The 18,870-nt window shown below is 40.1% G+C and overlaps 2 protein-coding genes across 4 annotated transcripts; one reads left to right on the top strand and one right to left on the bottom strand.

Annotated features, from left to right (window-relative positions):
• Positions 1-1,798: 1,798 nt before the first annotated feature.
• Positions 1,799-16,320, bottom strand: LOC125714707 (syndecan-2-like). Of its 3 annotated transcripts, none has more exons than XM_048985590.1 (5): positions 16,108-16,320; positions 7,520-7,610; positions 6,581-6,891; positions 6,195-6,300; positions 1,799-5,514 (listed from the first exon to the last, which is right to left on the bottom strand). In XM_048985590.1, exons 2-5 carry the CDS (start codon positions 7,587-7,589, stop codon positions 5,348-5,350), a joined length of 654 nt encoding a protein of 217 aa, XP_048841547.1. In that variant the 5' UTR covers positions 7,590-7,610; positions 16,108-16,320; the 3' UTR covers positions 1,799-5,347. The 3 variants fall into 3 exon arrangements, with proteins under 3 accessions (XP_048841547.1, XP_048841545.1, XP_048841546.1); XM_048985588.1 differs by lacking the exon at positions 16,108-16,320 and adding an exon at positions 13,530-13,935 and having other exon boundaries at positions 6,581-6,894; XM_048985589.1 differs by lacking the exon at positions 16,108-16,320 and adding an exon at positions 13,530-13,924.
• A 223-nt stretch (positions 16,321-16,543) lies between these two features.
• Positions 16,544-18,269, top strand: LOC125714709 (rho-related GTP-binding protein RhoB-like). Its single transcript, XM_048985591.1, has one exon. The coding sequence runs from the start codon at positions 16,720-16,722 to the stop codon at positions 17,308-17,310; it is 591 nt and encodes a 196-aa protein (XP_048841548.1). The 5' UTR covers positions 16,544-16,719; the 3' UTR covers positions 17,311-18,269.
• The last annotated feature ends 601 nt before the right edge of the window (positions 18,270-18,870 follow it).

Genomic DNA, 18,870 nt, shown 5'->3' with positions numbered 1-18,870 from the left:
TTTGATTATCCTTAGTTATAGCAATTTTTGTGTCATCAGTTGGTAAAAATAAGAGAACAGATAAGATTTAAAGTGGGACAGCAGGATTTCAGTGTACATATGCACTATTGGGCAGTGGTGGCTTGATGGGTAGGGAAGCGCTCTTGTAATTGAAAGATTTCTGGTTTGAATCCCCGACCATCAAGGCACCGCTGAGGTGCCCTGAGCAAGGTACCGTCCCTAAGCACTGCTCCCCAGGTGTTGAATTAGCTGCCCCCTGCTATGTCACGAAAAAAATCACTTATGGGTTAAATGCAGAGAGCACATTTCGTTGTTGCACACTGTGTACTGTGGTGTGTTAACACTGATCACTTCATTCTCATTACCCATGATGCCCTGGGAGAGGAGCAGAATGAGAGCTGATCCTGAACCTATTTCTGCCAGCTCAGCTGTAACAGGACTGCTGTTTGCGTTTGAGTCCCCATATGTTGCACCCTTCACTTTACATGCCTTCATGTAAACCAGGTCACATGACTCCAATGGGTACCGTGAATGGGTCATGGGACATTTGAGCTTAGAAGTGAGTGGTTTAAAACGGTTTATTCTTAACCTAAGGTTCTGTCTAACGGTCTGTGATTCTTGTTACAATATGTATAAAAATGCAGTTAAATGCCCCAAATATCGGATTGATACCGTACCAGGACACACCAAGCTGCCTACAAAGGAGAGTGGTAGTGTTGTATAATTGAGGGCAGTGTGTGGTTCGGTGGGCTAAAGCTGTGTGCCTGCAATCAAAAGGTCGCCGGTTCAAACCCAGTCTCAGCACATCTGCGGACCCTTGAGCAAACCCCCAGCTCTTTGGGCACTGCTATGGATGGCCCTTTGTGGACAGCTTACTTTACACAAAACGAGCAAGTTGAGGAAGGCATAAGGACAACGGGGATCAATAAAATATTATTATATGACCTGGCTACCTGATGTAAACACAGTAGAGATGGTTTTTGAGGACTTTGACTAGAGAGTGAAGGAAAAGTGGCCAATGAGTGCTCTGCATATATGCAGGAACTCCTTCAGGGCAGCTGAAACAGCATTCCAGGAGATAAAATTGGTACAGAGAAGAAATTAGGGTCAACCAGTCTCTGGAGCAACTAGGGTTAAGGGGCCTCGCTCAAGGGCCCAATGGGGGCATCACTCTGCTAACTACAGGATTTGAACTGTCACAAAGAATAAAAAATAATTCTTGGCCGATGAGTTCATGGGAAAAGCCACCCAGTTAACAATGTGCACATCTTGAAGACCATCTCCAAAACCTGCATGCTTTATTAAAATATGTCAGAGCCACTTACAGAAGGCAGTATAGAACTCTTCATGGATGGACTATGTAGCACTACAATAGGTGTGATACTGTTGATTGTGGATGTTACTGTTTGGGAAGGTATTGTGTTCCAGGGAACAGCTGGAGTCCTCATGGGATTACAGGCGTGTTATGGAACTGTTTGGGTTCTCATGGGATAGTAAGCCTGAAGCTGAGGAACAGTTTTACAGTTTTTACATTTAGCATGTTATATTTAACATGTTTGACCAAATTTAGGATTTTTTTTATCATTAATATTCCCCGGTACAAAAAGCATGCATTATCAACATAAATATCTGGTAACACTTTGACTGCACCTTCATAATGCATTCATAGAACATTCAGTGCACCTTCATAATGCATTCATAGGCAGTACACTTAACATCCTGACATACATTAATAGCTTTAATATACATTATACAAACATTATTATCATATAATCATCAGCCAATGAAGCACAGGCTGGAATATATCCTGGATTGGACCAGGTTTGGGTTACTTTATTTGTAGGTTGATTTGGGGCGCAGTCATGAGTCATACATCCCACATACACACTTCAACACAGGAACACTGACAACAAAAAACAGATAAAAAAAAAACGCTATGATATATTTATCAGAGTGATGGCTGCTGGAACAAAGCTGTCTTTAAATCTTTTCGTTCTACATTTTGGGACCATTAACCTTCATCCAGAGGGAAGAAACTGAAACTCACTGTGCAGAGGGTGTGAAACGTCAAGAAGAACTGAACCAGGCAATCGCTGTAACCGTCTGGTGTGCAGGGATGCTGGATTCAGCTGTGGTTCACCAATCAGCCTGTTAGACCATTTCACAATCTGATTGAATGAGTTTCTGTTCTTTACAGATAAATGTCCAAACCATGACACCAAGGAAAAGGGTAAAATAGATTCAGTAAAAGCACAATAAAAATAAAATCATCATATTCTTATCAATGTGAAAGCGAGAAAGCCTTCTTAGACATGAGAGTCCCTGTGCGTGGGTGTATGTTCTAAAGTTAATTGACATATCTTTTGTCTTAAATGTGTTTAATTGAAGGTAGGAATCATCACACCATTTCACAAAGTCATACAGGACTGGACCTGGCTTTTCTCATTATCCTGGAGCAGACTGACAATAGCAGAGTTGTCTGCATACTTTAAAATTGCCCTGTTTTCGTACCTGCTGTGACACATATTTGCATCGCTGTGGGGGGCCAGTTGAGGAGCAGACCCGGTTGGACAGGGTTTCATTTATCCGGACTCTTTGAGTCCTGTTTGTCAGGAAATCATGAATCAAGAAAGGATATGAAGACATAGTTTATTATTTATTTTATAGGCTATTTCCTAATTGCTTATGCCTAAATGGAAAAGACCTATTTTGTCTTCAAACTTAGTTTTTTTTTTTACCAGGGTAATGACATTTTCGAATTTAGTAATTTTTCAAAACATTCCAGGAAGATTCCATGTTACAGAGGCCCTAAAAGGACATGAGCAGTCATTCTCCAGACACACTGTGCTATGTATGTGGTCAATTAATCAGGACAAGAGCAAAAAAATGCTGTGACAGCATATGCTATAATATGTGATGCCTACAAGACATATTTCGACATACCTATCGGGGATCAAGCCCAACCCTCAAATCTGGAAAAACTACTCACTACTAAACAATTTTGCTCATTTTTGTATAACTTTTGTTTAAATATATGTAAATCTTGATTCATGTGTTGTTTTCATGCATTATGTAAACGAGAATATGCAAATTTCTCGTTTTTACATAGAAAATAGGTTAATTTCTAAATTTTATCCAGGTTACAAAAGCAAAGTTTGAAGCGTATAATGGCCAAGCAATTACGAAATAACATGTATCATTCAGGGACTACATTTGTGCTACACAGTGTTATTTTGTCCCTAGGTAGGTAATGGCGATTGGCATTTATATCAGCTGAGACGGATGGCAGATCATTTAATCATATCAATTTGTGACCTGAGCCAGCACTGCAGGAAAGCACAACACTAAGTGATCAACATAGTGATGTAAATTGAGAACGTCACTGTTATGTTGCTTTCAGGGATTGTGGGTAGCACCTTTCAATGTGAGCAAAGAAAGTTTATCTTTAAGTTTCCAAAGGCCCCTGACATCCACATCAAGGGAAAACTATGAATATATAAAAATCCATTTATTTATAGGATTTATCCATTCAAAATAAACTTCCTGCTCTGTCAATTAAAATACAGACCATTGCAAACTTGGCAAGTAAATGGGGGTTAATAAATTAAACTCCCCACCTGTTACATGCCGTTGTCAGAAAATCAGCTGACTGTGGTTCATATCAGTCCCACAGATCTTAAAAATGAGCAACAAATCACAAGGTGACATATGCTGTGTTGTGCCATTTCCTTTTGCTGTGTTTGAAATCGAGAGTTGTTCAAACACTTTAAAAACACACAAGAGCAGAGGAAAAATATACAGTAATCTGGAGGAGGCTTTTTTTAAACAAAAGCAAATGTTGCCCCGACACTAACAAAATCACACGAAAAGTAAAACTCCATTGTTTTCAGTTCCAGTCTTCACAGAGTAAAATTGCCCGTAACAAGAAGAGAATTTGCACGGCCCTTATTATACGGATTTTGGTAGCTGATGATCAACCATCTCAGGCATGCAGCTGAGTTAGACATGTAGCCAGGGAAGTTTCTGGAATGCCCCAGGCAAGAAAAAAAATGTGTATTATCTTACACATCATATCTTCGAGTCATTTCTGGGTTTAGGTGAACTTTTATCTCCCGAGTTCATTCAAGTCTCTGGAACCAAGCCATTGTTTTCAGTTCCAGCCTTTCCTCAATCAGTCTTTACAGAGTAAATTTCCCTTAAATTTGGTCAGCATGGGCCCTTTAGATAATTCACTACTTTTTACGCTGAGACACATTTCTGAGTTGCTAGCGAACATTTTACAGATTCACCTGGTCACGGCTGCATAATGGTTTCTATAGCTTTACCTTTGACCGAAGGGGAGAATTGCGAAGTGTCTTGCACAAATAACTTTCTTTTATAGACTACTTACTGAGAGCAGGAACGGACACATTTTGCAGTTTTACTTCCTCTTAAATAGCTGCTCTGCTCCTTGACTGGAAAGCTGTGCTGTATTGGTCTCTAGTGCGTCACTTTAGGCAAAAGCATTTGACAAATAAAAATAAATATAAGTGATGGTCCGGCAGTGGGAGGAATACAGGATACTGAAGACGCCCAGTTCACAGATCCTGTAGCTGAATTACTGGCAAAAGCACTTGCTTGTGCGACGGAGGGAATGTGCACAAAAATGTTAAGACATTAAAATCGACGAGCAGAGACGTAGAATCTGACTGAAAATGGAAGATGTGAAATTCGTTGGCCACAGATTGTCACGTTTTGACGTGCACATATTATTTAGTGGCCCCCCCTGCTGGCCCCCCCATCCTGGGTTGTTCCCTGCCTCGTGCCCATTGCTTCCGGGATAGGCTCCGGACCCCCCCGCAACCCAGTAGGAAAAGCGGTTTGGAAAATGGATGGATATTATTTAGTCAACCCACTGCTTGAGATAATTGTTAAATGCAGCTTGAGGTAGGTCAAAGATTTGCACCATTTTCTCATAACACAGCCTCTTTTTGAACTTTTAACGCTTTTTTCCTGCTACAGATTCAGTTTACATTCCTATTGTGTCCCAATATTATGCCCTTCAGTTTAGAAAAAAAAAGTACAAACATGTGAAATAAAGGAAAATGTTATATTTTGTCTTTTCTGCAGTCGCTGATTTTGGTCTCAGTAAGCCAGCTCCCCTTCCAAAAAAAAAAAAAGATTGTATGTAGTAAATTTAACAATGATAAATGATACTGAACTTTGCAACAGGACAGAAATGATGACGATAGGGCAGGGCCTCCTTATAAACGTACGCACTCCCTAGTACAGATACCCAGATACACTGAGAAAGGCCATCTGATTAGTGGAATGACTCTGGTCACGTGCATTTGGTGAGGGAGAACAGTCAAGTGTCACACCCCTCCTGCCTTGCTGACTTCTGGTATCCATCGTTGGCGCGTCTCTCCTTGCCCATGTCATAATTGTCCTCATCTTTTTTCTTCAGCCGATGCACCATGAAAGATATCAAGGTAATAGCCAGCGCCAGAGTCACCAAGCACCCAGCAGTGACCCCTGCCAAGGAAAAGCAAAAGTCAGCAGGAATAAAGCTTTAAAAACTCATTTTTCTTAGCTAAAGTGGCACGTCCTGTACTCGGTACATGTAATCAGCGAATGTCACAGGAAACAAATGAAGAATACATATTGTGGGGTCAATACTTGTCATTACAAATACACTGTAGAAATACAACACTCATATAATAAAATAAATCAAGAGTTTTCACTGCATATTATTCACTACTGTCACAATTCAAAGCAAAGATGTTTGCAATAGTTTTTCCTACTAAAACAGTGTAAAAAGACTGTCCAAGTGGCCATGTTCGAGGATTGGCCTAAACAAGTCGCATGGCCTGTGTGTAGGAGAACTGACCTACGACAAGTATCAAATCCTGACCTACCACAAGTATCAAATGAACAGAAACAAGCCAGGGTAGCCAAACTCCCTGTCTCCAAACATGTATATAAAGCAAAACTAAACTGAATCTCACACGTGTAAAGAAGCTTCGAAATCCAACTGTTGGTGCATCTCTCACACTCCTTCTATTAAGCTCAGCTGCTCCAAATTTAAAAGACTTGACTTCGCCAGTTCGTCCAGTGAAGAGGAACCCTTCCTCACACGGGCACAGGACTCCCTGTCACAGTCAAATAAAATTCAGCTGTGCCTGGAAACGCAGCCCATGAGTACGAATACCCACCCGTAAGAACTTCAGTTCTCTCCAGAAGACCATGGCTCTTCGCCAGACTGTCGAAAGATGAGTCTCTCGTCTCCGTCATCTTGGGTGGTTCGAAGCTAAAGTCGTCCTGAGACATGAGCAGAAGTGTCCCATTCAGGTAGTTAAAAGCAATCTTCTGTGTGAGACACATAGACCTTCCTGGTGCAACATGTGCCAAAAATTTAAATGAAAACTGTTTTTCTGGCTTTACATGTTAGAGCAACAGTAATTATTTTTTTATCAAATAGGTCATGAATTAAAGTTAAAGAGTGAAATCAATACATCACTAAAATGTGAATTAAAATTTCATTGAAAAAAAAAAAACAATGGCTAAGAGTAACACAACGAATATGTAAATGATTCCATACAGTCCTTTCATGTGTGTCTTTAATCCAGACCCGTGGGATGAACTCATCTTCAGACAAGGTGGAAGCACTCGTCCGGGTTGTAAGGGATATGGAAACTGGACCTTCCCCGGAAAAACGTTCATCCCCGGAGCCTTCAAGGTCCTGCAGGGTCTCCTGGTCTTCAGGTGTAGACCTGGTGGCCACTGGCTTCTTTAAATCGTCTTTCTCAGCCGATTTGTGCCTCAGGTGAGGGGGTGCGCTGGCCAACGCACTGGTGCTTGGCCTTTGTGGTTCAGAAGGCGGCTCTGCAGATGCATTCGCACCAACGACGGCTACTTCAATAAAACCAAAACAAACATGTTAAATAGCTACGTGTTTTTTTGCCAGAACATTTATTTAGCAATTAATACAATTTCAAAGAAATCTAACTTTGTAGGTAATTTAGCTGAATCATTAATACATAGAGTGACCAGATAATCCATGTCAGGGAGGACAATTTGAACTGTCCGAAAAGAAAAAGAATATCAGTTTGCTAATTTGTCAATGGGGCTGTACCCTCAAGGGACTATGAGGAACATTTTTGTACCATTTTGATACATTAATGTTGTTTGTACCTTGGGGATGTTCCTCAGAGTCTGTTTCTGTATCTTAATTTAGACTAAAATTTACACTTACCTATAGCTAGGGTACAACTGCCAGACCCTTGAGGGTGTAGCCCCAGTGACAAGCAAAGGTACATTTAACATGGCTATGTAAAGAATGCCCTCAGCAGAAAAGCACAAACGCTCCCCAAAAATCATGCTAATAACCGGTTCTGCTTGCTACTGTTTGCATGTACAAAGAAAAATATTCCTGGGTGAAACTTTGCATAACTCAGATAAAATCAAATGGGTAGTTAGTTTGCATCTGATACACCTTGGTAGTTCTTTTTTATGGAATGGAATCCTACTTTTGGCTCACCTTCCGTGCTATTGTCCTCCATCCATTCCTGTAAGCCGGAAAATTCCATGTCATCACCTGACCCTTCCATGTCCTCCAGAAGCAAGGAGCCCTGCCGTAGTGAAGCAAGGGGAGGACATGCAGACAGTCAGCCGAAGCATGCTAGTGGGGGCCGTTCTTCTTGCCAAGGTTCCATTCTGCTAACTTAATGGAGCTCTCAATCCATTAAATTCCAGAAAACAAACACACCTAGCTCTTATTTTACCTCCAGACAAAAATCAATCAAGGGGAAGAACTTCTGCCATACCTTCAGGAATAAAGAACAGGCACTGACTATTACCTGTCTAGATCAAAACATTGCTCATTCGATTCACTTCATAGCTAAAATGTGGCTGTTAACTAAAATAGGATCAAAAGAACTGGGTGTCTGTTGGGGTAATACTCTGCCCTTCTTCATACATGAATGGATGCAACATAAATGAGGCTACTCTCTCGGCGCAGGCCTTTATGAGGTCAAGGCCGGAGGCGGACATTTCCGGTCCAGAAAGTAAAAACCCAGACCAAGATTTTGTTTCAACCAAACAGTTGAGTCTCTATCACTTTGACTCTTTCTAATAAGCTGGTTGGTTGAAACAAAATCCTGGTTTGGATTTTTACTTTCTGGACCTGAAATGTCCGCCTCTGGTCACGTCAGGAATCCAGCTCGACACTGTACCATCACTCACTTATGGGTGATTCTTAGATACCCAGTCGGCACAGGATATATTTCAAGTAGAATGACCCTGGACTTTCCACAGCTAACCTGCTGGGAACGACACCGTAACCAAGCAGGTTTCTTCAGAGGTTATTTTTAATCGGTCTTTCGGGATTCTCCCACTCCCAGCCGGAACGCTTATCCTGACTTATTCTTTGGAAGCATTGAAATGGCCTTGCTTTTGATTACCATAAATTGTAACGCTCTTTTCCACCTACACACCTATTCGTATAGTTGTATCTTTACAATTTCATAACAGGGTCTTCCTACAGCAAAGAGTCTTATACTAAACAAAGTCAATTCCTGAACAGACTGAGATGTGTGTATTATTCTGCATTTCAGCTATGAAAGACAATTAAATGGCTGTATTTCCCCAAAAAATGAATTATAAGGGCCAGCAGTGATGTGATACACGGAGGTGGGACAGGAAGCAGAAATCATCACAGATTACACAGGGGGGAGTGATGCCTTTACTGAAATGAAATGAAATGAAATTAAGTTGTATGACATTCAGCAAATAAGAAAGTCTTCTCAGGAGAATGGATGTTGCAAGATTGTATAACATTTAAATGACGTCATTGACATGGCAACAACCAAACGATCAGTGATAAAGGCACAGATGAGCTTTTGTCTTCCAGTGAATCTGTTTATCACAGCATGGATTTTATATTCAAATAAACCACAAACAGTCATGCTGCTGGGGACAATGCGATCGGAAGATCCACAGAACAGGGCACATATGTCATTACGAAAAATTCGTGGCTAAATTCATTTAAAAATGAATTTGAGGTAGTACTTCTTTACCCAGTGTGTAGCTGGAGTATGGAATAGTCTTTCTGCTAGTGCAGAACAAGCTAAAACCCTGGGTTCCTTTAAATCAGAGCTAGATAAGATTTTAACAACTCTCAGCTATTAGTAAAGTTCTCCCCAAACGAATCTGATGGGCCGAATGGCCTCTCGTTTGTAAATTTCTTATGTTCTTATGACATTGCAGAAACTGTTAGATTAAAAAAATGTGGTGACACATAATTTCTGCTGCAATAAAATAAAAAGAAAATGTAGTGCCAAAAGAGATATTATCATCAGACTTAATTATCAGTGTCAACTTGTGTAAACCAATCACACAACAGCACAGTCCCTTAGGTCAGCTCAGCCCATCCACTGATTGGCTGGATAACTCTGTAAATAAAGGCGCAGAGCGAAGAAAAAGATTGTGGCCATAGCAGTGAATGCCCTCACCTTAACACTGCATGCCCTATATTTGCCATATCATCGACTGCGGGTCGACTGTCTCACGATTATACTTAATCCCTGCCTGTTGGTTTCTCATACTGCGATAAGTTTACCATGGGTTTTCTACGACACATTTATGACAATATTTATTTACTTCAAACTATAATGAGAAGGTTTTAGTTTTTTCAGTATTGGTGTTTTCAGAGGTGCAGCGACAGGACAGGCAGGCCTGAGGCCTCGAGCTGTGAGGGGACTCCCAAGGGCGGCCGATTACATTGTAGGTTGCAACGACAAATCGGCTGTATTTGCCCGTTTTTCACAAAAGTGAAAATAAAGGTTGTGTGTTTATTACATTCTCTTTGTTGATATTATTAATTTACACTTACACAGTAAAATACAGGTAATACATTTTTCCATGCTGGGGGAGCTGGTGGGCCCCATGGAGTATTTTTTGTCCCTAGCAGCACCCCTGCCAACACATATTCTAATATATATTCTCATATATTCCAGTTCAGCTCTTTCATTAGCCTCCATAACTGCTTTTCCATGTGGCTTAAGCTTAGAGCTTAACCTGGATCCTCTCCCAGGAAGCAAAGGACATGGAATACCGCTCCACAAAAGGACACCCTTTATGGAATACCGCTCCACAAAAGGACACCCTTTATGGAATACCGCTCCACAAAAGGACACCCTTTATGGAATACCGCTCCACAAAAGGACACCCTTTATGGAATACCGCTCCACAAAAGGACACCCTTTATGGAATACCGCTCCACAAAAGGACACCCTTTATGGAATACCACTCCACAAAAGGACACCCTTTATGGAATACCGCTCCACAAAAAGACACCCTTTATGGAATACCACTCCACAAAAGGACACCCTTTATGGAATACCCCTCCATCCAAGGACACCCTTTATGGAATACCACTCCATCCAAGGACACCCTTTATGGAATACCCCTCCACCCAAGGACACCCTTTATAGAATACTGCTCCATCCAAGGACACCCTTTATGGAATACTGCTCCACAGAAGGACACCCTTTATGGAATACCCCTCCACCCAAGGACACCCTTTATGGAATACTGCTCCACCCAAGGACTCTCCAGCCCACACTATGGACAAACGATGGAGCTGACAACTCACCTAAAATGCTTGTGGACTATGGGACTAAAAGCAAAACACCTGCAAAATAACTGCACAAACATGCAAACTCCATGTACACACAAGCTGTGATGCAACTGAAACTGTCAGGCCACAGTAGTAGCAAGTGAACCACCGCCACTACATAACGATTTTATCCAAAGTGTCATACATGTGAGAAAGTAGAGTCAGCCAGTCCCTGGGGAAATTGGGAGTTAGGGTTCTTGCTCGAGGGCCCAATGGTAAAATAATTTAGCTGACCCTGGGATTCAAACAAGCAAGCATCTGATCAGTCGCAGTGTCCTGAATTGCCAAGTCACACCCCCCCCCCCAACAAACACTTTAGAGTTTTTTAATTCCCCCTCCTGTAGGGACCTTGATTCTAGTATAGGCCTATGTGAACACAAACTCATTTCTGCACGGTGACACAAGCTCTCCCTCCTGATTTTATACAAATTACCCACAAATTATCTTTGATCTGTGGTGTCAGAAAAGGCAAGAAGTCTAAACGTGTCTAAAATGCCACTTGCAATAATTAATTATTACATCTAAATATCAACACCTTTGGTTTCCTTATTAATAACATTTTTAAACACATTTAAAGTTTGATGCCTGGTTCTCTTTAAATCTGACAGTTGGAACAATTCAGAGATCGTAATCTACACCATGCAAATCTGACGCGCAATTTTTTTTACGCCATTTTAATTTAATGTTTATAATTAACCTTTAGTTAATTTTAGTTAAACCTTTAGTCCACGTGCAATCTGTAACTAGGTAAGTAGTTACAGAAGATGGAAAGCTGGATGAATAGCCAATGTATCTACTTTCATGGTCCATCTAGCTGAAACAACATGGCTAATGTGTGCAAGAACTGCTACAGAAGCGGCTTCCATTTTCACGCAGTTGTGCTTCATTCCCTGAAATTCATTTGCAGATGCAATTATCAGAGGACTGGCCTAGTTCAAATATTATGTTGCAGACTATAAAACATTATTTTAAAAAGATTTAAAAAAAATAAAGGCATTCTTTCAGATGGTACATCCAAGCATAATTTTCCGAGACACAGAAACCAATAGACATTACACGTTGCCTGAGAAACATTATCAGTCATAAAAGGCCTAGATAACTTGTCAGATTTAAGGTAGTATGCACTAAATGTAAGGTGGACAGAGATTACGTCCTTCTAAACTGGGGTACCTTAAAATTGACAAGTTATCTGGCTGAGCAAGAGATCCTGGTCCGTGGTACAGACCCTGGAATTTCTTTGTGCAAAAAAAGTTTATATATTAGTTACATAAGAAAGCTAAGCAGTTGTCATATCTGGGTCCTAACTACCTACCCACTGAAATGCAGACTGAAAAGCCATTACGTTTGTATTTATTTACAACCATCTGGAGATTTTAACAAACATACAAACAAAGAAACGAAACATCATGAGTCCTACGTTTCCAATATGCATCCTGGCCGAGATACTTCACCGACCAGCTTTCAAGAGCCACAAATTAAAATGGAAACTAATGTGGTTAAGTAGTCAGGGGAAATATGATACAAACACGGAATGAATTAATCGCACAATGACTCCCATTCAACAACTACATGTCATACAAACTGAAAACTACCAAATGACAAATGGTATACGTCTGGCAAATCTTATGCTTGTTCACTCATTTTTTTAATGCCGATTATAAAACACTAAGTCACACTGCTGCAACCTGGGAGTCTAAGCGAGGTGAGACAGGCAAATAAAACACGTTTCGAAGAATATCCGGGGGGATAAGCTTTGTCTCTGTGGGGAAGGGGTGTCATCTTCTCGCCTTTTATGCTCGTATGTACCACAGCTTTGCAGTCGACGTTGTAAGCAAGGAAAGTTACTGAATATGAATGTGAAAACAGAGACGCTCCCTCCTGGCTAGACTCCGCCGTCGCTGAAAGGTCACTAATACATCCCGGAATATCAAGTTCATCCCTGCGAGCAGGCATTCCTCCACCGACACATTCCACACCACAGTAGAGCAGTTTACAAACCTCAAGGAAAATGCGTCGCTCAAACAGGTGGACAGATGATTTCCCCCATAAGTGCATCGAAATTTTACATAAATCTGGGCCCAGAAATAAAAACTTTCATGTGATATTAATACGGAATACTAAATTATTAAGACCAGACACCAATATACAATAGCTTCTTATTTTGGCTGCCATCTCTCACACCTTAGAAACTCCAATGCTAATTCCTTACATGTTTTTCAACCAAAGGACCACTCTATGTTATAATAATAATAATAATAATAATAATAATAATAATAATAACATATTTATCATCTGTGATAAAGATCTATCCTCTGTGCCCCATCATTGTGACTGAAAAGCCAAGTTAGAGCTAAAACTAGTTTGAAATTACATTGGGCAACAACAAAACGCATTAGAAGGCATTTATCACCTTAGGTGCAACTCCAATATGACAGCAAAATTAGGACACAGAAATACATGTATGTTTTTGCTATATAGCCCACTCCGTGTTGTGTTTCTAGTCGATCATCAATACTCAGCTTAACTATCTGGAAAAACCATCCATCAATCCATTTTCCACTTACTGTACTCAGGGTCATGGGGCTAGTTATTCGTATTATTATTCTTATTATTTCAAACCTCCTGGCAATAAAACAGCCAAATACAATTACTTCCATACACCACGACTGCAAATTGACAAGTGTAATAATGAACGGACTTAAATGGAAATGTGTTTACTAGAAATACACAGGAATGTGTGGCAGTCAGGGACCAACAAATTAAATTTCCTTTTATTATTTAAAAATGGCATTAAGCCAATTAAATAACTGTGCGACTACTTGTCTTACAATATTGACAGTAATCATATTTTAATGTGCTAAACCATACTCACCGACAATGCAACAGGGGAACGTAATCCTAGGTACAACAGTAAGACGAAAATGCCTTGCATCCTGTTTTGGTCTTGTTTATTGCCTGTTTAGAAATTCCACGGTTGGGAATTGTATGGCCGTTGTGAGCGCTTATACGGACAATAGCCAAATAAACTAGTTGTGATTGTTCCTTCCAGCAGTTTCAAAGAGTGCAAGTCGGTCGGCAATGGTCGCTCTATCAAAATGTTCTGCTAAATTCAGCCCGCCCCCATTGTGCAAGGTGAGTCAACGAGACGCACCCTAAAATCCAATTTGGGCATTTCCGCCTCTACCTACAAGCCAAAAGATTTAAAAAAATCTTTTTCCTTTAGTAACTTCACATGATCAAACATTCACACTGATATCAAATAAGGAAGCTGTTAGCAAACGATGGGAAACCATACAAATGGTTGCTTTGAAGCGTCTTATATTTCCATTAATACTACAACGGTACTCAAACAAAAAACTGAAAGATCATTGACGGACATGCAGCAAAAATGTAACGTCTTGAGTGATATCGATAACCTGCGTTGGTAAAAGTTGGAATTAATAAATTTAGAAATTAACAAATGGAAAACACTGTATAATATTGCAGTGGATAAAAGACATTATGAAATTCAATATTGTGTTATAATGCTAAATATAATATGAATCTAGATGAGTTCATACCTTCTAATGCCGAAAGGGGGTATTATTGGTTTTATAACTGGCAAAGTTGACGATCCTTTCCTTAGTTGGGGACGGGGAGGATCGTATAAGGATGGCATTTTCATTTTACACCAGTTTTAACTAAGAATCTTGTCAAGAGGTACAGTAAAGGTGATCGCCATGTTTTTTTTCCAGATTGGACCCCATCCATCCATGCATCCATCCATCCAACCGTCCATCCATTCGTTTATCATGGTAAAACCCGTATTTGCTAATTAGAATTTCTTGTCATTTTAACTCCTTGTTAAATTTATTGTACTTCGGTTAATTACCCTATAAAATGGCTGCAGAGAGAAGCAATGTCTAAAGACATACAGGACATGATTTCCTTCAAGAGTGCCCTTTCAATTTTGGGTCGATAGCTCCACCTAGTGACTATATCTCTACAACTTAACAGAGTTATTCAAGATAATTTAATTATGTGACCGATAACTATGTCTCCCATGTTACACGGCCCATCGAATATATTTAACTAGAATATTTTGTATACATACTCTTACCGACGCTCCACCTTGCCAGTGGAAATCAATGTGCCCCTACCGACGCAAGCAGAAGCCTCGCTGTCGTAAACCTCACCACAATCTCAAATGGAATATACTCAGAGTCAAATATAGGTCTAGTAGTATGATTTAAGTGTGATGATTTAATTACACTGGAACCCTTTTATATTAATTCATTTAAATAAATCTGTTAGAGGTGAACCCGTACAACGAACTATAGATATAAAGGTATTCATAGATATAACCAATGAACTGGATATAAAGATTAAACATTACAAGTAAAACACCCAAAGTTCACGTTTCTGAAACGCAAACGGTATGAAAACAACAATAAATAAGATTATGCAAATAATTCTTTGTTTGTAATTAAATATTGCAGAAGGTCTTTCAGAGTTTGAAGCAGCTGTACAGTAAATATTGCTTATTGTGTGCGATTATAAATCCAGTTTTAAGTAGCTGGTATGGTTTAGGCTAAATAGGGCTTAAAGAAACCTCGTACCAGCACTGAGTTAAAAACAAATAATATCGAATCCCACGAAGGCCTGTTATACTTATTAGACAATTCACTGAAGGATACTATACTGAAGGATATAACTTAGGCCTATATTAGAACACATTTCACATCGATATGAAATGATTACAGCTTAGGACTTAGAACTTACGTGACTGATTTGGTGGATTGTAACACGTAACAATATCTTTCATGAATGTTTATTTTATTTTGCAGGCTAGAATAATTAAGATTTAAAGTCATGTTCACGCCCATTCTCGAGGAAAATTAAAATTATTCATTAAAAATCTAAGCCTACATTAATCAGCAGGCTAATGATCAATGACGTGTTTGATATGAATGATTTCAAAATGTAAATGCCGACAATTTAATTAAAACGCACTATATTCGTCTGAGTAAAGTCTTTGATGTGCTGAGGTCCACTGGATTTTGTGGATTGGTCTTTCGCGTAAAGCCTATATGGTGAAACCGAAACTCACGTAGACAAGTTTTCATTTCTACTAATTTATTTATCATTACGTTGCAAATATTACTTGTTTTATGCTCTTTCAGTTATACAACTGGATAGGGGAACCGCTTTTAAATCTTAAGAAAACTTTGTTTTTTAGGCGTAATATATTCCATATCTGGTTCCTTGATGCCGTTGTATATTTTTATGTAAAGTAACATTAAGTAATCAATCTATATACCCAGGCGTTTATCCTGGAGACTGTCGAGGTGAAATTAAGTTACGATGTGGCAGATGTGGGCTATTGGATTATTTCAAGAAAAAGATCTTAACCTCTCAAATCCTTGCTACTTTATTTGCTAAGAAGGAATCGGGAACGGGCGGTACTTTACGTATGCCGGAGTCCGTAACGACACGACCACCCTCTGTCCGCTAAGTCACGTTCTGTCTTCCCTTTTCAACATAAATTTAACAGGAACAGAAAAGAAAAAACACACATATTTTAATACTCTCATGTTTCGTAGCCCATCCGTTGTGTTATTGTATTTTACAAAATTTGGATTATCGTGGTGAATACCACCATACTGCCTTACTCTGCCACGCCGCTTTACCAATATAAACAACGTACTCCCTTTGACTGAGGCAGAAACCTCGTGTTAGTAAACCACACCCTGTACTTGTAAAACCCGCCCCATTTCTTTGCGTAAAACATTCTGACCCAATCAGCTCTCTTTTTTAGGAAGAATTACATCATCATACTCTTTCCGATTGGGCAGCTATATTAAGAAACCGGCTTCGCGCTTAATAAATGGAAACAAGGGTCTGGGTTATAAACAGAAGGGAACTAGAGAATAAAGCGTTGGCTGTTGTGTGCTAACTCTTTGGCAAGAAACACCGCTTCGCTGTGTCGTTAGATCCCGGGGGAAAAGAAGATATTTTATTGAATACCGATTGTATTCTTTCTTTGTTGTTTTTTTTTATTTGTTCTCCTTGGTGCTGAGACAATGGCTGCAATCCGTAAGAAACTCGTGGTTGTCGGAGATGGTGCTTGTGGAAAAACCTGTTTGCTGATCGTCTTCAGTAAAGATGAGTTTCCTGAAGTCTACGTGCCTACGGTATTTGAAACTTACGTGGCAGACATCGAGGTGGACGGCAAGCAAGTTCAGCTGGCTCTTTGGGATACAGCGGGTCAAGAGGACTACGACCGCTTGCGTCCTCTATCTTACCCGGACACCGATGTCATCTTGATGTGCTTCTCCGTGGACAGTCCGGACTCGCTGGAAAACGTCCCCGAAAAGTGGGTGCCAGAGGTAAAGCACTTTTGCCCTAACGTGCCAATCATTTTGGTCGCTAACAAGAAGGAGTTGCGCAATGACGAGGCGATCAGGAACGACCTGTCTAAGCTGAAGCAGGAGCCGGTTAAACCGGAGGACGGGAGAGCCATGGCCGCTCGCATCGGGGCGTACGACTACCTGGAGTGCTCCGCAAAAACCAAGGATGGAGTACGGGAGGTGTTCGAGACCGCCACCCGAGCCGCCCTGCAGAAGAGACCCAAGACGATCGGGGGGTGTATGAAATGCTGCCGGCTGATCTGAACTTTTGCAGTAAACAAAAATACTGACAAAACTTAATCGATCAAAGAGTCTAAAGGGCTCATCACGTCTCGTCAGTATTGTAGAAGAAAGCGAGGCCGTCTGTTTGCTTCTGGCAGGCATGGGAATGGTGACGAGGAGATGAAGGATCGGGATAGGCGCCCCGCATCGTTTAACCTCGGAGTGGATAGAATGCCGATTTTGTCATTAAGCACTGATGTAAGCTTTCGCAGTGTAGGTTGATCAGACCTACCACAGTGAAGTGCGTTTGTGTGGAATTTCGTGCAATACGGATCGGGTTTACTGACCTTTACTGGTTTATTGATGAATTTTGCAGGAAAAACGGATAGTCTTAATGTTACCTTTCAAGTGTGGCTGAGCCATGTGTATTAAAATGCAGAGCATGTGGAAGTGTATAAGTGGCCTTTTGAATAAGGGAGAAATTAACAACAACGTTTGGTCTCCCGGTAGGCTGAATGTTGGTGAATTACTTTGTTTTGTTTAAAGGTGTTGCCTCATGAATTCGTACACAAGGTCTTAGTGCTTCTACAACGTGCGTATGCATTAGTATTGAAATAATGTTACAAATTCTGAACTATGAATTGTATAAAGTTAACGGCTCTCTTCCTTAAGAATGGTGCCATTTGAGCCTACATGTTTGCACTGTATGGAAAGTTTTGTTCAATTACTCAAACACATTTGAATACTTTTGTGTAAAGAATGTGTTTATTACTCTGTCCCAGAGATTAGGAATAGTTTTGTAATTGTATGATATTTCTTAACAGGTTACGTTTATAAACCTCTGCTCCAAAATACAGCTAAGAATGAATTCAAGCACAACGAACATTTCAAGATATACAGAATTGCGTATACAAATTTTCTAAATTAAAAAGTAAATTATTAAAATCACTGGAATTGTTTATTTCATCCCTTTTAATAAAGTTTGAATATTTCATATATCAGCTGCATGTTAACAAACGTTTGTTTTTCTTCCTCTTCATTCACTGAGTAATGCAACAAGTGGTAGTGAAAGTGTTTTCTCTGATGGACCGGAATGCTGTCCTGGGTTGTTCCCTGTTTTGGGTAAGTTTCAGGTTCACTGTGACCCTGTACTAGGTGAGCTTTTTGGACGTTGGTTACATAAATAATTTAACCAAAAAGAATATGGGCTTGTCCTCTTACACAACTGGGCTGCTGTGTTCAATCACATGGCTTTTGGGCCACTGGAGTTAAAAAATATTGACTCTGAGTCATAGTTAATGGAATCGGTTCCTTAAAGTGTAGAAAATAAATATTCAAGAAATTAGACTAGGAGACAACTATTTATTGTGTTTCTCATAAAAGATGCCTTCTACAAAATTAACACTCAACTGCATGGTGTCTGTTCAACCGGATCATACATACATAGACTAAACAGCTGAATCCATGTGGCCCACTGAGCTTTTGATGCATGCTGGGAGATGTTTCAGTATGCCCTGGTCTTTGTTTTCTATACTATTTTAATCACATACTTAACACAGATCATTTCTTGTGAGGACGTTTTCTCAGCAAATCTTTTCAAAG

This window comes from Brienomyrus brachyistius, chromosome 19, assembly GCF_023856365.1.
Source record: "Brienomyrus brachyistius isolate T26 chromosome 19, BBRACH_0.4, whole genome shotgun sequence".
Lineage (NCBI taxonomy): Eukaryota > Metazoa > Chordata > Actinopteri > Osteoglossiformes > Mormyridae > Brienomyrus > Brienomyrus brachyistius.
This window is presented reverse-complemented; position numbering and strand designations above follow the sequence as displayed.

Coding starts and splice junctions, on each gene's coding strand:
- LOC125714707 (XM_048985588.1), bottom strand. CDS start 13,589: ATGCAAGGCATTTTCGTCTTACTGTTGTACCTAGGATTACGTTCCCCT. Junction 7,611..13,529: donor GTTCCCCTGTTGCATTGTCG/GTGAGTATGGTT, acceptor TCACTACGGCAG/GGCTCCTTGCTTCTGGAGGA. Junction 6,895..7,519: donor GGAGGACAATAGCACGGAAG/GTGAGCCAAAAG, acceptor GTTTTATTGAAG/TAGCCGTCGTTGGTGCGAAT.
- LOC125714709 (XM_048985591.1), top strand. CDS start 16,720: ATGGCTGCAATCCGTAAGAAACTCGTGGTTGTCGGAGATGGTGCTTGT.